Genomic DNA, 20,304 nt, shown 5'->3' on the forward strand with positions numbered 1-20,304 from the left:
TTTTTCATTGAGCATACAGATGACTGTGAGGAAGAGGAGAAAGCGACATGTTTGGAAAACACATGGGCTCAGGGAGGCTGAACTAAAAGAGAGTCAGACAAAAATAAATATTAATAAAGTTGAGGTGATTGAATTCCAATCATTCCACGTTCAGGTCTCCCTATTTTTCAAGGGTGAAAGTCGTGTGTTTCCAGGAAACGCTCCTCAACATAGCGAAAAGCAGCGATGTGAGAATTTCCTCTAAGGAAACATCCTGTAATAGGATTTTCAAAAGGTCTGCTTTGTTTCTCAGGCATGAAATAAATAGATTTTCAAAAATCTCAGCTGCTCTCTGCAGGTATCTGTAACCCTTTGAACATCTGCACCGCTGCAGCAGAGCTTTAAACTGCGCAAACCCTGCTCATCACTTCCTGTTAAGGAGGAAATGGAAGTGTCACAAGGGCAAGTGGAAAGATGGTAACGCATGCGCACACCTTTCCTAGATCACTCCTTTATTACCATTGGTAATCTGATATTCACTGACAGCACATTAAGCATCCCAGGATCCATGTGTGAGACTTCATTCACCAGTGGCTTTTATGTATTGTTTGTGGGCAAAGATGTTAAACGCTTTTCTTTTATCTATTTGGTGAGAAATTCCAGGAATCAGATGTTTAGAGAAAATGGGGCATGCGCAGTAAAGTTACACACAATCCAAAAAGGTTTGGCGTCTGTTCGTCGCGCCCGACGCCACCGAGGAGTTATCGGTGGTGGACTGTTGGAAGTTGGAGTGACTGATAATGAAAAGCCCAACAATATCAGAAAACAACACAATGACGTCTCTATAACCTTAATTTTGAAAAGTTCATCACTTATTATTGAGTGAAAAGACTTTCTATAAACGGTTGTCTGTAGTAGCTGATGCTGTCTGAGTGAGCATTAATATACTCGGAGTTCACGCACTCATCCTGTGTATGAATATCAGGCGCGCCGAGGTTTGGTTTCATTGTAAATATTTACTGCCCTGTTTAGATGCACTCGTGTTCGTGATGGATGTGATTGCTCATGTTGAATTTGAAGGTAAACTAAAAGTAAGTGCCTCCTCCTCCTCCTCTTGCTGCTGCCGCTCCTCTGCCTTTATTTGCTCCATATGGTGTTTGACATGGTACCCAGGAAGGAAAAAAAAAAACTTGTGTGGGCGGAGGAAAAAGCCTAGTATTTTGTCCGTCCTGAAATTTGATTCAGAAGTTCGGGATCCTGGAAGACAAAAAGCAAACGGAGGGGGAGGGAAGAAAGGCAGACGAGGACGGAGGGTTTTTTTTAAACAGCGAGGAGAGTAAACTCACCCAAATACTCCGCAACCTCCGACTAAAGTAAGTTCATTTATAAGAGTAACGCTTCTTGTTCTGCTGATCTGCACATTTGGGCATTTCGTTTCGCCAAAGTGAGGCAGGTTTGTCTGTGAAATGAAATGAATCGCTTTAATTGCTGCTGGATGCCACAAAATACACGATTCGTGATTTGTGAATGACCTGTCCTTTACGCGTAGCTTTCACGCGTGCGTTTTCCCCTCATTTGATTTATTTATCTATCAATAAATGAGGTGTTTCCTGCAGCTGCTACACTGAGCCCGAGAAGCTTCGTGGAGGAGGCATCGTATAAAGTTTTTGTTTTCAGAGAGTGGCTCAACACTGAGGGGAAAGTTATTTTTCAGCGGGTTTTAAAGCCACATACCCCTCTCCGCCCCCTACGCGCCACATCCAGGCCAGCTCCGATAACCGCCACCGACATTTATTCCTCCAGACCTTCAAGCCCCGTGGCTCCTAATTGATCTCTATACATGGTAAGGTCCTCGCTTGTTTGGAGAAACGTCGCCGTGCGCGCCCGCTCTGCGCCACAGTTGGTTGTGCGCCAAGAAAACCCACAGAAAAATGCTCCAGATTCAATCTGCAGATGTTAATGAAGCCTTTGAAGACAAAGGCGCGTGACTGATGTTATTTTACGCACACCTGGCAGACGCTTTTGTCCAGTAAGTGCATTTTATGTGCTTTAGAGTTCATAAGTGCTGGAAACATTCGTCCGTGTGTATGCATATGTGTAGAAAAACAGTCATAAATGAATATGTATTTATAGATAGTATTTACTGTGTTTGTTGTGCAGTTGTAATACAGGAAAAGGTACAGTGTTACAATAACTGATTAGGATTATTTGCGAGGATTAGTGGAGTTGAAGTAGTCCATGAAGAGCCATTAAGGAGATGTTCCAGTAAGCTGCTTCTGTGCTTTTTTAGACCTTTTTCACTAACTTGAACATCTCTGGTTCAGTTTCACATCATGAGATGGGAACAGGTGAAACGTTGCCCTGTTTCATCCTCCAGAGTTCTCTTAGAAGAAAGCTAAAGTCTGACCTCACAGTAGCAATGTAACACAAGATTTTCCATGAATCCACGAGTTTCTGAATTGAAATCCCATCAGTGTTATAATCCTGTGTTTTTTTGGATTTGAAATATGTGTTTTTAAAATTTGTAGCTTCTAAAACTTTGGTCAAAGCTGCCAGGACAGGAAATACTTTTTACAAGATGCAGAGAACTGATTATCAGTACTGAAGGGACGTGTAGTGACATCCACACTTCAAAATATAACTTTAGAGCTTCCTGATGGTGACACACTGAGCAGTCGGAGCACTTTGCTCTCAAGAAAGATTAGAAACAGGGGGGACGTTATGTGAATACTTCCAGTGCCTTTAAATCTTGTTAATAAACACATTATGTCTCATTTGTTTAATCAGTTTGTGAGGAAATACACATTTAACATTTCTCTCTGTTTCAGTTTTGCTCGGCAGGTCAGCTGTTTGCTGTAGCTTCATGGTTTTGGGCTTCTTATTTCCCAAAGTATCGATTTGCTCCTTTTAGGTGAAAACGGTCAAAGCATATTTATTACACCTCTGCAGTGCTTTCCATTTTACTACATAGATATTCGAGTCATCCTGCTGCGAAATACGAGCCAAAAGGAAGCTTTTAACTAATAATAAGCTCCCTCCAAAGTGTTGAAACCTGCAGATTCCCACAGTCTCATGTGTGATACGTTTAAAGGATGCAGGGCAACAGCGCGGTGCACGCCAGCCACCTTCTGGACTTCCCGCTGTAGATCATAAAGCTGGAGTCTGCGATTATTGTGACGTGCTTCGGTGTGCACGAGAGTGTGACGCATTCGTGTGCTGATTTCCTGAGTTTCTCTACTGACAGGGATTCAAACCCGATGAGAAAGTGTTCCCAACAGAAACAGGGGAAGATAAACTTTGACATCCTGTCAGTGATGATTATTGTATAACCATGTGCATAAACCCAGAATTTCCTCTATCCTCCCCCCAAAAAAGCCCGCATAAAGTCCCAGTGAAGTTTTTGAGTGTAAGCGTCTCCCTCAGCGCTGACCTTTCCCCTGAGGTCAGGGCTGTTCTGGTCAAGACAAACAGATTCCTGAAGCAGGATATAAATTGGGCCTTACAGGTAGAAGAAAAGGGCAAAGACAACAGAGGCTTGAAAGAAAGCAGATTACTGATGATATTTAAGGGAAAATAAAGATGAATCACTGTGTTTTCTCGGGGATATTTTTTCAGACGTGTGTATTAATCAAGCTTTTCTGACACTTTGGGGAATTAAGGTGATTTTCTCCCTCACTCTTTTCTCTTTCCGCAGTCTGATGTTTTAAACTGATCTTGGCCTGATTTCCACCTGGACCTCTTCCTGCTCCTCTCAGGCTCTGTAACTATGAGCACCTCGGGGCTTCAGGCCACTAACCGGCAGAATGCGAAGGAGCTCGACAGCATGAAGGAATCCATCAGCGATATCATCAACCAGCTCCAGGACATCGACCCGGCCAGGCTCTCCTTCTCCCCCTTCCTGGATCTGGACACTCAGATCTCTTTGGCTCCGGTGTCAGACAGCCCCGAGTCGTCGGTGGAGGAGCTGCACTCGTCCTCCCACTCTGTCTCCGGCTCCCAGCGCTCGCTGGAACCGCCACCAGCGACGGATCAGCCAAGGAGTGAGTTATTGCCACTGCTTTTTACTGTCTCCTCGTCGGAGCTGTAGGATTTGAAGGGAGGCCAGAGCAAATTAGCAAAAGCTAAAGTCGGATTGAGTCCAGGCTGGATCCAAATAGAGTTAGAACTGAGCCTGCAGAGGTAAAAAAGCATTGTTTGTGTTGAATGGAATAAGTTAAGTGCAATTATATCACAAAAACATTAAGAAAAAGTCATTTTCCAGAAGAGAAAAAACTTTTTCCAAAAAGATTTTGGAAAAATCAGCTTTTAATTCTGGGTAAAATATCATAAAAACTTGAGTTGTGCTTTAGGAAATGGAGCTTTTTTTGTAAACAAGACAAACATTCTTATAATTAGATTTCATATTTGCGTGACAGAACCAAGTCCAAGCTGTGAGGGAAACAGTTAAAGTTGGTGTTGGTGGGTGACTCCCATCTGTAATGTGAAGTGTCCAGATGTTTGCAACCCTTCTCAATAGCTTCTGGTGTTTAGTGGGTGCTGCTTTGTGTCCTTGCAGCAGCGGCGGTCTGGATGTTTTTACGTTTCGGTCCAAACCCTTTTTCTAGAGCTTTAATTTGTGTCTGAGGGCTTCTGTTGGTCTTTGGGCTCTCTTCTGCATATCGCACCCGTCAGATGCTTAATTAGAAGTGAATGAAATATAATGAAAATTAAAGATGACACGTGGTTTTTGTGGCAGTCAGGATGCACCTCATGATGTACGACTTTACTTTTTATAAACAAATCCCATTTAAAGACCAAAACCAACAGCGAGTTGGTGCGACCGTCTACACTTTAGATAGATAGACCTTTAAAGAAGTATCTGTACAGGACTATTTTCTGTGTATTAAAACACAACCCTTTGGTTAAACTATGTCACACTTTTAGTATACAGAAAATTTAATTCCTTTCATTGGTTGTTGGTTGTTTTGGTCCTTTTCATTAGATTATTTGACAGTAATGCAAATACACTCACATCGACCCGTCCAGGCTCTCCTTCTCCCCCTTCCTGGATCTGGACCTTCAGATCTCTTTGGCTCCGGTGTCAGACAGGCCAGTTCATTAGGGACACCTCACTAGTACCAGGTTGGGGCCCTTTTTTGTCTTCTGGTTCTTTTTGGGCATTGATTTAACAAGGTGCTGAAGTTTGATTGAGATTTGTTGGCTGCATATCCATGACATCAATCTCCCGTTCCACCACATCCCAAAGGTGCTCTATTGGATTGAGATCTGGTGACTCTGGAGGCCGTTTGAGTGCAGTGAACTGATTATCTATCAGCTCGGAGCGCTCTAAAAGGGCACCTCTGACATCAACAAGGCATTTCCATCCAGAGTGCTGCTGCTCACTGGATTGCTTCCCTTCGTCAAACCATTGTGTTGTGCAAGAAAATCCCAGCAGATGAGCAGTTTCTGAAATATTCAGCTCAGCCTGTCTGACAACGACGATCCTGCCGCATGCAAAGTCACTTAAATCACCTTTTCTTCATCCTAGTGTTCAGTTTGGTTTTGATCATGTTTTCACAACTAAATGCACTGAGCTGCTGCCATGTGATGGACCTAATAAAATGGCCCGTGAATGCATATATCATTACTACAGCTCAACCAAAGATGAATTAAAGTTCAAAGCAATTATTAGACTCTTTATTGGTTCATTTAAATGTTTTGATATATCTTTTTTCCACACATATTTTCAGTAGCATTGAAATGACTAGAGAAATAAATAAAACATAAAACAACATTTGACCTTAGAACTGAAGAAGCTTCTCAGATGAGAGGTGAAACGTCTTCAAGCAACTTAAAGAAGTCCAGACGCTTTTCTTTGCAAGATCCTTTGACTACGATGACCTGGATGACTGAGAACCTTCACAGACAATAACAAACCTTTCAAATATAGATTTCACAAATGTGTACACAAAGCCAGCCTGTTAAGGACACTGTGTATTAGGCTAATATTACTGTTTACATGCTTCGAATACTAAACTATGAACAGTCATTTATGAGCAGGCCATCAGCCTGCAGAAATCCAGCCTTATAGTAAATGTGTGAGCACCGCAGTTCAACCACGTAAACTAGAGGTGCCACTAATTGCTCCCCCCCCCCCCCCCCCCCCCCCACACACACACACACGCACACTAATCCAAACTTTGTGACACTAGCTTCTTTTCACTAATCAGTGTTTGCTGGACAATTAGTGGGCAGGCCTAACCACCATCAGAGTAATCTTGTATGAACAGTTTATATGAGTATTTCGACTCTGCTTTGTATTTAGAAAGTAAGAAAGTGAACGATTGATTGGAGTAAGTCTGCAGCTGATTGCTTTTGATGTTTTTTGTTTTTTTTAAATGTGCTCTGATTCGAACAGGCTCTGCTCCTTGCCACCAGCAGTCTGGCGTCAGTCTCCCACAAGAGCCTCGAGCGCATCGTGGGGAGGAGGGGGAGCTGGATCAAACTCTTTCCAGTCCTATCATCACGGCGCGCAATTTGGACGCCGCCACGGAAAACTGCGTCGGCCCTCCAACCCCGGCCTCTCAGGGAGACATTCCCAACGGCACAGACGCACCGAGATGGAGTCCAGAATCCACCAATCTGGACTGCACTGTGGACGAGGGTCGGCCTCTGATAGGGCCACCGCCGGAGAGCGTGGAGCTGGCTGTGTGGAGCTCCGAGGGCCGGGGAGAGACTTGCGTGGCTGCGCGGGAGGCTTCGGATCGGGGGCAATGCCGCTGCTGCCAGTGCACATGCTGTCAGAGCAGCCGAGTCCCCGCTTTCTTCTCGGTGCTGGCCTCGCTTCTGTGTGCGTCCGGGATCCTCTATGCACTCTATTTCTACGTGCCCATCAAACCCCCTGACTTCCCTGACGTAACCAGCCGCATCATTTTCACCTTGTGCTGCTGTGTGGTGGCTGCTGTCCCCATCCTGCTCGGTATGCGTCTCACAAACACACACACACCTGCACGCTGACATTCAAAAACAGCCATGTGAGAGCCTTGAATGAAAGATAATGATTAAGAAAGGATTTGGTTTGTCTGGCTGCTTTGTCTTGGAATGCTTCAGTGTCTCCTGTCCTCTTTAATTTCATGCGCTTTCAGCCTCAGTAGCAGCAGACGTCTCCCAGGCCTCTGGGGAGAAGCATAATTTCCTTCTCCTTCACATAGCTTTAAATGGAAACTACAATAAGAGGCTGGCTGTGTCCCTCATCTCCCAGGCTGTGGCCTAATTGTTCGAGAACATTTTAATCACTTCCCAACCGAGAGTGACTCGGGATAAGAGGGCAGGTGGTAAGGGAAAAAAAAGGTCAGGCTGGTAGCTGTGAGGAGCATTTGCATGTGGGCCAGTCTGCTGGCGTTTGCTTCACATTCAAATGATGGAATTGCAAAAACAAAGTGTGCTGTCAGGATGAGCGCGCTGTTTGCGGAAAGATGGCCCAGATTCAAGATGCTAACTGACTTATTGCTCCTTTATCCCTCGCAGCGATGCTCATGGGTGCAGCCTGCCAGTTCTGCAACGGCTCCTTCGATCTGCGGGAGTCGTTTCCCAGAAGAGGTGCGGTTCAGCAGCTTTTCGTCACCACATCCCTGGAGCAGTTACTCCTCTATGTCCTGAACCTTGTTGTTATGGCTGCATTACTGCCTCAAGACCAGCTGAAGTTGGTGCCTATCCTGGTCATAATGTTCATCTTTGGGAGGTGAGGCTCAAAAGCGAAAAAGGTGGAAAGCTCCTGTGAGCCAGTGGGGTTGGTCCGACCTTACCGGATGAACGATTAGTTTTTCCTTTCTTCCTCTTCTGTGGTCACTCTCTTCCCCATTCTAGCCATTTGAAGTACCCACTGTGGATGGGCCTGCTAGCTGCTGGCTTGTTGGAGGACTAAACGTAAACGTCTCAGCAGCCTCCGCGTCAGCTGAATTTCCATAATCCTTCTATCTGCGTAGCCGGAGTGCTACACAAATAAGGACCAATAAATCCGCCTAAATGTCAGGTCTAGAATAACTCCACACTGTTACACACAGATCACTTTGTTCCCAGCAAAGAACTCTGACATTTTAAGATGAGACCGTGATGTTCGCACGGAGAGTTAACCCTGTAACGCCACGTGCATCATATTTGACTTTTTGAGAGCTCTACATCACCAGTAACACATTTTTAAGTAATAAATAGTGGATTTGGCAAATACGATATAAATGAAAACCCATATATGCAGATTAATATTTAATATCTTATTTTTTTTATTTGGCAGAAAAGTCGATAAAGACAGGCTTTATTGAATATTACACCTGCAACAACCTAAGAGTTTATAGCCATGCTGGCAGCCAGGCTTTCCTGTGAGCCCAGTGTTGTCATCAGTGTGCAAACGTGCTAATTAGTGACACTTTTTTCTGCTTCACAGACCAGAATTGAGAAAAGTCCAGAGTTAGTACACTGAATAGGAAGAGTGCAAAATGCCAACCCCATGTTGAAACTAGACAGAGGTAAAGGGGACCAAGACCAGTTGTCAAAAGGTTAATGACTTTTTGTTACAGTTGCAAAAATAAAAAGGAAACCCATTTTGAGCCGGCACTTTCAGGAAAGGTTATTGAAAGATGTTTCAGTGATCAGTAGTTCACGCAAAAGTGTGACAACCACACACGTTTTCTCCAAAGGCAACAGAGTTTATCCTCTGTGCACCATAAATGACGGCGATGGCGGTGAGATAGTTATTTTAGTCCAAAGCGATGCACCGACAGGCTGACACTGCCGTTTGTAGAGCCACGCCACTGACAGGGCTAAAAATGAACACAACCACTGTCATTAACAAACCCAAAGAGAAGCTCTGGCTCTGCGTCATGGAGCGGTGCAGAGCTCAGACTGCGAGCCTCAAAATTTGCCAGTTTTACAAAGTGAAGTTGGTTTGTGCATCTGATTTATCAACCCTCTTATTAGATATTAGTTAGGCCTCATTTGTGACCTCTTGAAGTTTTGTCTCCTTTACTTTGGTCTCTGAGATCTGAGTGAAATGCAGCATCTGTCTCTTAACCTGCTCATTTAAACAGCCCGTCGCTGACTGCGTCTGCACTGCTGTTTGATGCTGGACGGGTATTACTCAGTTGGTTTTTAAAGCTGAGCAGCTGTCTGCCGTGGCCAGTAAAAAACAAGAGTACAAAAAACCCCAGTAAAACTGTGGTTTCGAAAGTTGCTGTAAACTGCTGAGAGCTGTTTGTGTTATTGCACCCACTCCCAAAAAATGGTCAATTTATGACCCCACAAATCGATTGTAGCAACATTTATTGCAGTGCATTGAAAGGCGTATATGTATTTTGGGAGACTTTATTTAAAAATATGGAGTTATTAAACATGTCTGGCAGACTGAGCTTAGCCGATTGGAGGTAACGCTGGTGGGGAAGCTGTGAGTGTCTGATTTCCTGTTTGATGTTTTCTTTTCGTGCTCCTCAGGCTTGTTTACTGGGTCGCCCTGAACACGTGCGTCTCCTGGCGAGGCTTCGGCTCCGGCCTGAGCGTCTTCCCGCTCCTTGCCATGGTGGCTCTTAATCTGTTCCTTGTCTACATGCTCCATCTCAGAGAGCCACTTTTTGGCTCTCAGGACGTCCTCTATAATCAGGTCACCCCCTCTTCCTGGTCATCACAGAGCCCGAGTGCCACACCAGACATCCTGGACGCTCAGTGAAGAGGCGAGCTGCCTGCTTCCTTCTCCGAGAGGAGGAGATCTTTCCAAAAATAGCCCATTCCTGTGGTCTGCAGTTCAGCACAGCTACCCGTGCTGCCACTGCAACCTCCGACTCTGTGACGGCTTGACTTGTGTTTTCTTGCTCCTCCCTATACACAACCTTTTATGTGGATTCATGCTTATTATCTGAAATGCAAGAGCTCCGCCTGCTAGTGGCCGGGGACGCCTTTGAACAATGCTGTAGTCATAAAACATTTGTCCTTTTAAGCTATTCCTGTGCCTACATTTAATGTTTTGAACTCTAAATACTTAAAAGCTCTGCTATATATACATACATATGTATGGCTGGATTTGGTTTGACCGAAACACGAGCAAAGCAGCTGCAGTTGTCAGACTTTATTATTATTTGACAAAGTTTGTACATGATGAAGACAGAATAAAAGCCATTTTGTAAAAAAAAAAAAAAAAAAAAAAAAAAATGAAAAAATGTCTTGCTGTTGTTGGTTTTCCATTGACCGCTCTTTGCTTTTGCCTTGGCTGAGCGTCTATTCCTGGAGAGACGGCGGTGCGCGTTTTCAGAGCTGGGACTGTCATTATGTGATAATAACGTGCTCCATCTCCACCCTGCTGGCGTCCTCGCTGCTGCTGATGAACTTGCTCGGTTTGTGGCACCAAAACGGGGCCAAAACAAAAACGAGATGAGACGCAGTGCGTTTCGTCTGACAACTGACACTCGACTGAAGAATACCCAGGGATCCAGATTACTATAATTACAGCAGATTTGTTGACCCGAGGTGTTCACTGAATCTGAATGCATATTTTTCACCGTCAAATCCAGAGATTTATTTGAGTTAGCAAATAGCAGTAAAGATTGAACCACACTCACGCACGTTACAAACAACCTGCACACAGGTTTGTCAGTGTTAGACTAAATAACCGGCTCTGAAGGTATCTGAGCACGGAGCACAGTGAGAGGGGAACACAGACGTTTTGATGCGTTTCAGAGTGAATGCCTGACATTATTTTGCAAATGACGGTTTATTAAAAGACCTTTAATTTCCTTTCTTATACATTAATGTGCAAAAGTCTTGAGCCACCACTCTTTTGTTTTTCTTCAAAATATTTTGCTTCCAAGCAGCCAGACTGTCTGGTCATTTTTAAAAGTGATAAAAAGGCACCTAACTCAGCAGATGAACCTGCATTGTTTAAATGTAACACTTGGCAAAGAAATTGTATCTTAGTAGCAGAATGTCACAATAACTTATAATTTGTTCCACTTTCTTTAGTTGAATCTACAAAAAAATCCAAAGAAAGTAACATTTTTGCCATAACAAAGTGAATCCCAAAGAGCCACGAGCCAGAAACTGGGCATGGTGAGCAGAAACAGGACAAATGGGGACTAAAGAAGAAGTCATGTCCATCTACTGACCATCAGACGTGGTCTCAGTGGGAGGATGGATGGATGTCAGAAACCATTCTTAAGAAAGGGAAACGGGAAGAAAAGGCAGTGGTATGTCAAAGTATGTCAACTCTATGGAATCAGAAAACAGAACGAAAGAAAGTCGACATCCAAAGAAGAGCTTTGAGAAGTCTGGAGAAATATTCCAGAAGAAAGAAAGTTTGCCTGAGAGTTCAGACTGTGTTGAAGAATAAGTCAAGTCAACCATGTACAGTGGTACAGTACAGAGTACTGGTGCTACACATGACATATAACGGACAAACACGGGACTACGTAAAAGTGCAATGTGCAAAAAATTGCAAAAATAAACATGACAAGACAACACTAGACAGAACAGGACGATACAGACACAACACAGTGTAATGGAAATGTGCGAAATGATGAGTATTGTGCAAAAGTAACTTGGGGTCTGTAGGGGTGTGTGTGTGTGTGTGTGTGTGTGTGTGTGTGCGTGTGTGTGTGTGAGAGAGAGAGAGAGAGAGAGAGAGAGTGAGTGAGAGAGATACTGCAGATAAGTGCTTGGTAGTGATGTGTCTGTCAGCTTGGGGGAAGAAACTGTTCCTCAGTCTGGCAGTGAGGACCTGGATGCTCAGCAGGGTGAACAGTGTGTGTGTATAAATAATAAAGGTGGTGAATAAAGGTGGTCACACCAAATATTGACTTTTTTAAGCTTGTTAGAATTGTACAAACTGTTTTTGTCTTCTGTATTTCCATGCATGTTTGCAGATGTTTCACCTATTTCCCATTTTCCTAGCAAAATATAAAGAAATTAGCTCAAGACTTTTGCACAGGACTGTATATAACATCAAATTTGGGGATTTCCTCAACATGTTTCCAAACAACTTTGAATAGACTTCATCTGTTACAAACTTCCTGTAAGCTGCTTTCAGAGTCAGCTGAAGTTCTGGATTTTTTTGGCAAGCAAAGTAATTCAAGTTTGAGCTTCTTTTTTCACACTCATCGTAAAATAAATTAAAATAAATTAAAATAAATTAATGGACGATCTGCTTGCTGCGCTGCTTCTTGTCTGTTCTGCTTTCATTTCATTTGAGATAAATTATTTTAAATCTGCACATAAAGATGTTAGATTAGCTTCCCATTCATCATCTCCATCCTCCTCCTGATGGAACCAAGAGGAAACAAACCATCACTCTAGGTCAGCAAATGAACAGAAAATTAACCATTTAAACACTTTTAGACATTTAAATCTGTTTACAGAGATGGATCAGGAGATTAATGAGACACAGGTTAGACCGTGCAGGACCTCTCGCTCTCTGCTATCAAACTGAAACCACAGACTGCTGCTTTCAGCCGCTGAGCAGCTCCAATAATAAGTCAGGCGCTCCTGCAGTGTTTGATGTTATTGTGCTCTCATGCTGGTGCGAACCTTTGGCGTGGCTGTGCTCTGTTTTCATGGTGCAACACTCACATGAATGGAGACAATAAGTTCAACTTCATCTGTGATCATAAAGTAATAAAAAAAAAAGAGAAGAGAAAAAAGAGTCAACACGGACATATTTTAAATAGGATCAAGCACACACACGATCATATGTGTTAGTGCAGCAGATATAAATCCGCCCTGGGTAACATGACAGCGTTATTCGAGTGTGATAAATTTGATTTAATAAATGTATTTGTTATGACAACATGCTCCTGAATGCAGCTCAACCAGTAGAGCCAGGCTGTTCCTGCTGCTGCTCTGATTACCTGACATGTAAGTGAAAGTCAAAGCTCTGTTAATGCACTCTAATAATCTCCAAAGTAAGAGTAGCCACAACCCCACTGGTGTTTTTCACGATTTCTGAAGTACAGTGTAGTTGGCCAGTAATGAAACAGAAATGTGTTGTGTGGTTTTGCTCTAAAAATAGCTAAAATAATAAATTAATTAAATTAAATGGAAATGTTTTATTGATTAATGACATAAATTAAGTCCCTCACACGGTTTACTTTTTGTTTCCTCTGCACAGAAACTTACGTTGCACCAATGATGGGACATGGAGCCACTGTGGGTGGGATGTAACTGATAAAATCATGCATCAGATGTGGGGCATCTCAGAAAACGTGTGAGGCTCAGTGAGTTAACCTCAGTATGAATGTGTCACGGTGACAGTATCTGTGGATACTCTTTAGCATCGCAGAGGTTTTTACAAATACATACATACACATATACATGCAAAACCACAGCCATAAATCACCCTTGGAGATGTTCAAGTCTGTCAGTAGCAATGTGCCTCCACTGGAGGCGCCAAACAGCTATCGAAAGACTCAATAACTATGATCAGTCTATTTAATAATATATAGACATCTAGACACATATGCACTGATTTTATGATTATTTAAGAGTTACAATAATATGCTAATATGAAAAACTAATTATTTTAGGCTACAGAATATATTTTATTATGATATGTTGTTATTTTTGTATTTGACAGGTAAAATGTGACCCCAACATGGCCTGAAGCATCAGACCTGTTTGGTTTCTGGTTAAATGCTGAGGGTTGCACTGTGACACAGATTTCCGATCTTTTTGAAAATTCAGTATTTCTAAAAGTCAGAGTCTAAAAATGTTCCCCCAGTATTGTATTAGTACTTTTAGGGATTACTGTTTGTCTGTTTTTTTGGTTTTTGATTATGAGTCTCTGAGGATTTGAGCTGGTTTAAAGTGCGCAGCTCGAATATGTGGTTGTTGTCACGTGGCAGCAGCGCCCTCAGCAGCTCGCGCTCTGACACGACAAGAGCCCGTTTGACGTAACCAGAACATCCAAAGATGGCGGCGTTGGTAGGTGAGTGATGTTTTGACTGAAACTACACGCTTTTCTGTAGTCGTTGGTGTCTTTTTATACTCATGCTGCTCTGAGTATTTTAAAAATGAGCCCAGGGGAGTGAACTGCGCGGCGGCTTGTCTGCGTTTGACGGGCGGTTTGTAACTTTTAAGGAAAGCGCCGCTGACCTTGCTCTGTCTGTGTTAGCATAGCGGCTAGCCATGTTAGCATGCAGCAGTCACATTAAACAGATATTAAAACAGGCTTTGACAAATGTCGTGTTTAAACCACCCAGACTGCTGTTATTTTAGTTTACTAACGACTGCATCCATACTGGATTAAAGCTGGTGGCTCCCAGTGCAAGACGACAGGTTCGAAGTGCTGATCATGTAACCAAACTTGGTGTAAAAACTTTACAATTTTAGGATTGTCACCCGAGTTTGCGATCATCACAGCTTGAGAAGCACAAGTTAAAGACTTTTTGAAACGAGGCAGAAATTTTCTACTTTTCGGCTTTGATTTGATATGTTACAGACAGCAAAAAAACCTAATGCCTTTCTATTCTTAGATCCCCATCCCCACCATAAGGTTATAATAATATTTAAGTGTTACACTTTATTTCTAGTGGATTGTGAACAGCTGGGTGCTGACATTACTTTAAGTGAACAGATGTTGCAGTGTAGTTTGGCATGCAGAGAAAGTGTTTCCCGTGTGCAGACATGGTGCTGCTCCTATAGCTTGCAAAAATCCTTCTTTGCATAGTTTGAGCAAAGGCCCCATTTATACACCTCTAGCTCTTGCACTCTCTCTGGTTGTTAAAGTTTCTTCACCTTGTGTAATAATGCGTTCTGTATTTATTTTGCAGCACCTCGCCTGGCCATATTTGGCTCTTTTTCAACAAGGTAAGAACCTTCTAATCTGGTTCCTTGTATTGAAACCGATGCTAATCCAGCCTTGTCCTGCTTACAGCTGTTACAGCATCACACTTCATAAGAGGTTCTCTTTATACTTGTGTACAAATGCATTCTGTATGCGGTCATCTTAAAAACAAATAACAAAAGGTAGTCACACATATAGAGTAGACCCGATTTTACTTCTCAACATTCTGAATTTGTTATTGGAGAAAATAACAAGATGAAGCAACCTCCAGAAAAAAACAAACACTGAAACATTTGCTGTTAGGTTTTATTCCTCCACATTGGCAAGCAGCAGCAGCCAGCCTGCGAGTTAATCCTTTAAAGCACCACCAGGTTTTGAAGGCTCAGGCAAAATTGCCATCGCATCGCCCTCAAAGAAATCCCCCCCATCTGTCCATCACCCGGTACCATCAAATGATGATAGCATTTCAAATGCTGTCTTTTTGTGAAGCTGAGAGCTTTTGTGGTGCATTATTTTATTGTTAGGAGTGGCTTTAACATTTAACATCCTGCTATGTCTAACTGTTACTTCTGTCCCCGCAGGCCCATTTCAGTTTTCGCTCTTCAGCACAAGAGCCTGCACAGCACTGCTAAAAATGATAACAACAGCTCAAGGTGAGTTTATGAGAGAGATTCTGTGGTAACAGATACATTCAAACTAATGCGCATGGTAACCCTCTACTCTCTCTCATTCCCTCCTCCTCCTGCTGCTGCAGCGTGGTGCCAGCTAGAGAGAAAAGCACGGCGGTGGCTGCAGCCAAACCGACGTCTGCAGCCAGCAGCAAGGGCGAGTATGTGATCACCAAGCTGGACGACCTGGTTAACTGGGCTCGCAGGGTAAGTAGATGAGAAACCGTGAGCTGTGTTAACATACTGTATGTCTGGGTTAGACTCATGAGTATGTGCGCTGTCTGATATAAAGTCAACATCTGGAAATAAAACCAAGTTCTCTGTCAGCATGTGATGTGACCCCACCATCACCTGAAGAACGTTGTAAATGTGTCACTGTAACTGGGGTATCATGGATCTTAACCCCCTGGGGTCGACTACTTCTGATTTTCTCTTTATATTTCACCTTTAAAAACTATTGACCTTGTCTTCTTTGGTATCACACAAAATCAAACAAATGACTATACTACATCTCAACTACACAATACTACACACTAACCATTCACTCCAAACACCTTTTTTCTTGATGCAACATCTGTTACAACAGTATTCAGGAGAAAGTATGGTGCAAGTTGTTTATCATAACTCTGTTGTTTTTTTTCTGGCTTATCAACAGAGTTTAAAAACTAGTATACAGTTTGAAGTCCAGGCTTTCAAAACGAGTTAAAAACAGAGGCTCAGCGAGGCTGCATCTTGCTGCTACGTCATCTTAAATCAGTTACGTGATTTAGACACTACAGCGTGACTACAGGGGGTTAAAGGGCCAAAAGTAACTTGCAGACTTGTTGCTTTCACATTAACATAATGCACATACAGAGCTAAGTACACATTGAGACAGTAAACATCCTCAAAAACTTGTTAACCCAGTGAACGTTGCGGCCTATTGCCCAGAAACTGCACAAACGATGACTGCTGTTTCCTCCTCAGAGCTCTCTGTGGCCCATGACCTTTGGCCTGGCTTGCTGTGCAGTGGAAATGATGCACATGGCGGCTCCCCGTTACGACATGGACCGTTTTGGAGTCGTATTCAGAGCCAGTCCCCGGCAGGCAGATGTCATGATCGTGGCAGGAACGTTGACCAATAAGATGGCTCCAGCCCTGCGCAAGGTGAGAAAAGGGCCTCCACTAATCATCATCATCATCATCACCTAACTGCAGTTTAACTGATTAGCTGAAGTGTGAGGTTTGACTTGGGTTTGGGAATTGAAGGAGAAACAAAAAATGTGTTTTCACTCACAGCTTGTAGACATAGTCAGTGCTGTTTGTCTGCAGGATAGCTGAGCAAACGCTGGCTGGATTATGAGCAGCCTGCCGGTGGATTGAGTGACTGGCATGAAGCTGCCTCCAGCTGAATCTACAGATTAGTTCTTAGTTAGACATTATATAAGAGTGTCTGAACCGCTTCTTCTTCCCAACAGGTGTATGACCAGATGCCTGAGCCCAGATATGTCATTTCCATGGGAAGGTAAGACCTGAAGAGATCTCCTCTAATCTTTTTATTCCATCCACTGATCAAGTCGTTCCTTTTTTTGGTGGTGGTGTTGGGGGGGTGGGGAGAGTTAAAGAAATATTAGGCTTCTGTGATAAAGAGACTGGATCTCAAAGTGCTGAAGCTGCTCGTTCCAACCTATGAAATTTTGAGTTGCAACTTATTCACTTTTTATTTAATGATAAACGATGTTTAGAAGCTGGTGTGTGCACCCATCTTCTCAGTCTTACAAAGACAAATAATCTGGCACGTTTGTAATTTTTACTCTTGCACACTCTTAAATTGTGACGTCGTAGAGTCAGACCCTCACTGCAACACTAGCAGGCTGAGGTGGGTGGGTGGGGGAAGATTTGAGGATCCCGACACCTTCGGATCATCACAATAAGCTTTTTAATGATCAGCTCTGCTAGGAATGAGAGAAGCAGCATAAAAGCAGCTGTCTTAGCAGAAGTTTTATTTTAATTGCAAAGAAAGAGGCAAAAAGGTGCAGCAAAATCAGAGTAAAGGAAGTCAAAAGACTAACAAAGCACTGAAGAAGTGATTGAAAAGAAATAAACGTAACCACCTAACAAAACTTTGTCAACCAGGTAAAACTAAGCCTGTCCCAGGTAGTGAAATGAGTGCTTCGTGTAAGTAAAAACACTAATTACAACAACAAGATTATTGCTATAATCAAAGGAATCAGAGGAAAAGGTCGAGCACAATCAAAGCAACGCTGGGTTTTAGGACACAACACATCCGTGTCATTAGGAATCCATAATTTAGCTGAACGTGAAACTCGGCAGTGTCTTTATTACTGCTGTGACGTTGACGTGAAATGTTGCTGCTGTGGTGTCATGTTTAAAGAGAGCTGATTGTATATTTTTTTTTCTTTTCCAGCTGTGCTAACGGAGGAGGCTACTACCACTATTCTTACGCTGTCGTCAGAGGCTGTGACCGAATCGTACCAGTGGACATTTATGTTCCAGGTAGAGTTTATTACAGAGAAAGGATAAAATTTGCACATTTTCTTATTAATGAAAGTGGAAAATGTAGTCTAGACACCCAGTTAGTGGAGAGATATTTGTGAATTGTCATTTCTGTAGTCTGGTTATTAAGAATGACCAAATTAAGGGTTTCTGCTACCATATTGCAAGCCTCTTCAGTCTGTGACCTTTTCCATCTTCATATATTTTCTGCTGGAGTGGAGCTGAACTGGCAATCAGTTAGATTTGAGCCAATAAACCAAGTCAACCTTTATGAAAACGCCTGTAGGCCTTCAGTGGCTGACCTCACTCGTGCTTCTGCTGCTGAATGATAGATTAAGATTTTGCAAAGAGATGTTGTTCTCACATTTGTTGGTGTGTTCACAGTCTGTGGTCTTGTGTTCCCCATCCACACTAGTCCAGATCAACATCTTTTTCATAGTAATAATTTATAAACACGGCAGCCTGGAGTCTGCTGGCTGGGGAAGGGGAGAGAAGCTTTCGTACTTGATCTGTAGCTGCAGTAGGAAAACTAGTAATTGTGTCATCAGCAGTAATCAAATATAGATGTTTGATTGTTTTAAATAGGAGATGACTGCGCAGTGCTAATGTCATTGTGCAGTAATGTGGCCTTGTGTTTCTGTTGAAACATGCATTATCAGTACTTATGTCTTGCAGGTTGCCCGCCCACTGCAGAGGCTCTTCTCTACGGGACTTTACAGCTGCAGAAGAAAATCAAGCGTGAGAAGAAATTAAAGATCTGGTACAGGAAGTGAACAATCTGTATATGTGTGTGCGTCTGTTTGTAAACACTGTATTCTGGTTGCATTTGGAGCGCTGCTCCTCCTCAATGTAGAGCTGCAGGAACGAACTTCATTAAAGTCTTTGTTGTAATTTACAGATGGCACACGCTGCGTATTTAAATTACAGCTTTAAATTGAATTCACGTCTTCAAGTAGCCATCAGAAAAACTTTATATCTCATCAGTCATTCATGAAGATAGAATATGAGTGGCATATTTCAGAATCTTAAGTGTTATTTTCAATAAACTGAGCTTGCGTGAAGTCCCGTGCCAGCTGTTGTCATTTCTGATGCTGTGAACGCCAGAGCCGAGTCTCGGCCACCAGGGGGCTCCTGTGATCGCCAGCCCTGACCTTCACTGGTGTTTGTGGATGCTCTGCAGTGGTTGGAAGCAAAATGCACTTTTATTGTGTGCTGATTGTTTCGCTCTGAGTTTGGTCTTTTAAAACGCACACAAAGGAGTAAAAAGGTTAGTGTATGTTTGCATGTACTGGTAAAATGGAATAGGCTGACATTAACGTTAGAGCACTAATTTGCAGATTTGTAACTATCACTAATATCAGGTATATTCAAACTCTTATAACCCTTTTAACCCTTATGGGCTGCCCATCAAAATATATTAAAATACATGGCAAGCTGAATTACTCTTATTTTATTTCGCCTCTACAACTTCTCATAAACTGAAGAAAGGTAACCTATAAAATGGCTCTAAAGCTAAAACAACGAGAATTACGTGGGTGAAAATCGCCTGTCATAGATGTCCTACAGTTAATGTGGAGGGGGTTTGTTTCCTAAAAATTCAAACATGAATTCACTTTATGGTTATCTACCGTGCAGCCATGACAGCCAAGTGTGAGTCACAATATAACCTGAAATGCATGTTTTTAAACTCTGGGAGGAAACCCAACAACCACTGCTCTACCACTGTGCAATCAAAACACAAGTATGCAGAGATTCTTTACTGTGACTTCAGGGTCTTTGTTTTATGTTCTTCCGTTAATCTGATTGTTTCAATTCCACAAAAATAAAATAAAACAGGTTACATGTTTATGAGCAGTGTTTTTTTTGTTTTGTTTTTTGTGTGTGTGTGTGTGTCTATATAATGTATACCAAAATAATGAAGCTCAATAAAAGGCAGCAGGATGCTCAACCATTTAAAAACATTTCTGCAGGTTGTGTTGTTTAGTCTCACTGAGCTGAAACACGTTGTAGTCCACAGGTTCATCTGATATTTAGTTAAGTCATCAAAAGTTACAGCAGTACAAACCAAAACTAAGATTTCAGGAAGCTCTGAAATAAATATCCTCAACAGTTGAATTGCTATACTAGCCTTGATATATTACAGGGGGTGATCATGTGTAAAGCTCTTGAGCAGTTTACTTATTATGCTTCCAGGGAGCCAGACTTGTCATTTTTAAAGTGGTCTTGAGCAATAGGTTTCCAAAGGTCTTTTAAAGATTTTCTTTGGACTTTGGCTTTTTTATTCATCTCCAGTTCAGTCCTTGTAGCCAACTCTTTTCAGGAATGTTTTTTGTTATCGATTAAGCCACTAACCTATGAATCATTCAA

At 42.5% G+C, this 20,304-nt stretch overlaps 2 protein-coding genes across 2 annotated transcripts; both read left to right on the forward strand.

Annotated features, from left to right (window-relative positions):
* The first annotated feature begins 1,191 nt into the window (after positions 1-1,191).
* Positions 1,192-13,327, forward strand: LOC146502541 (uncharacterized). Its single transcript, XM_085132251.1, has 5 exons — positions 1,192-1,352; positions 3,674-4,019; positions 6,377-6,937; positions 7,486-7,699; positions 9,442-13,327. Exons 2-5 carry the CDS (start codon positions 3,746-3,748, stop codon positions 9,671-9,673), a joined length of 1,281 nt encoding a protein of 426 aa, XP_084988377.1. The 5' UTR covers positions 1,192-1,352; positions 3,674-3,745; the 3' UTR covers positions 9,674-13,327.
* A 495-nt stretch (positions 13,328-13,822) lies between these two features.
* On the forward strand, positions 13,823-18,998 carry ndufs7 (NADH:ubiquinone oxidoreductase core subunit S7). The gene is made up of 8 exons (XM_085132253.1): positions 13,823-13,915; positions 14,760-14,796; positions 15,355-15,426; positions 15,528-15,648; positions 16,408-16,587; positions 16,899-16,945; positions 17,849-17,937; positions 18,613-18,998. The coding sequence occupies exons 1-8, from the start codon at positions 13,900-13,902 to the stop codon at positions 18,708-18,710; spliced, it is 660 nt and encodes a 219-aa protein (XP_084988379.1). The 5' UTR covers positions 13,823-13,899; the 3' UTR covers positions 18,711-18,998.
* Positions 18,999-20,304: the final 1,306 nt, after the last annotated feature.

Source organism: Neolamprologus multifasciatus, chromosome 15, assembly GCF_963576455.1.
Source record: "Neolamprologus multifasciatus chromosome 15, fNeoMul1.2, whole genome shotgun sequence".
NCBI lineage: Eukaryota > Metazoa > Chordata > Actinopteri > Cichliformes > Cichlidae > Neolamprologus > Neolamprologus multifasciatus.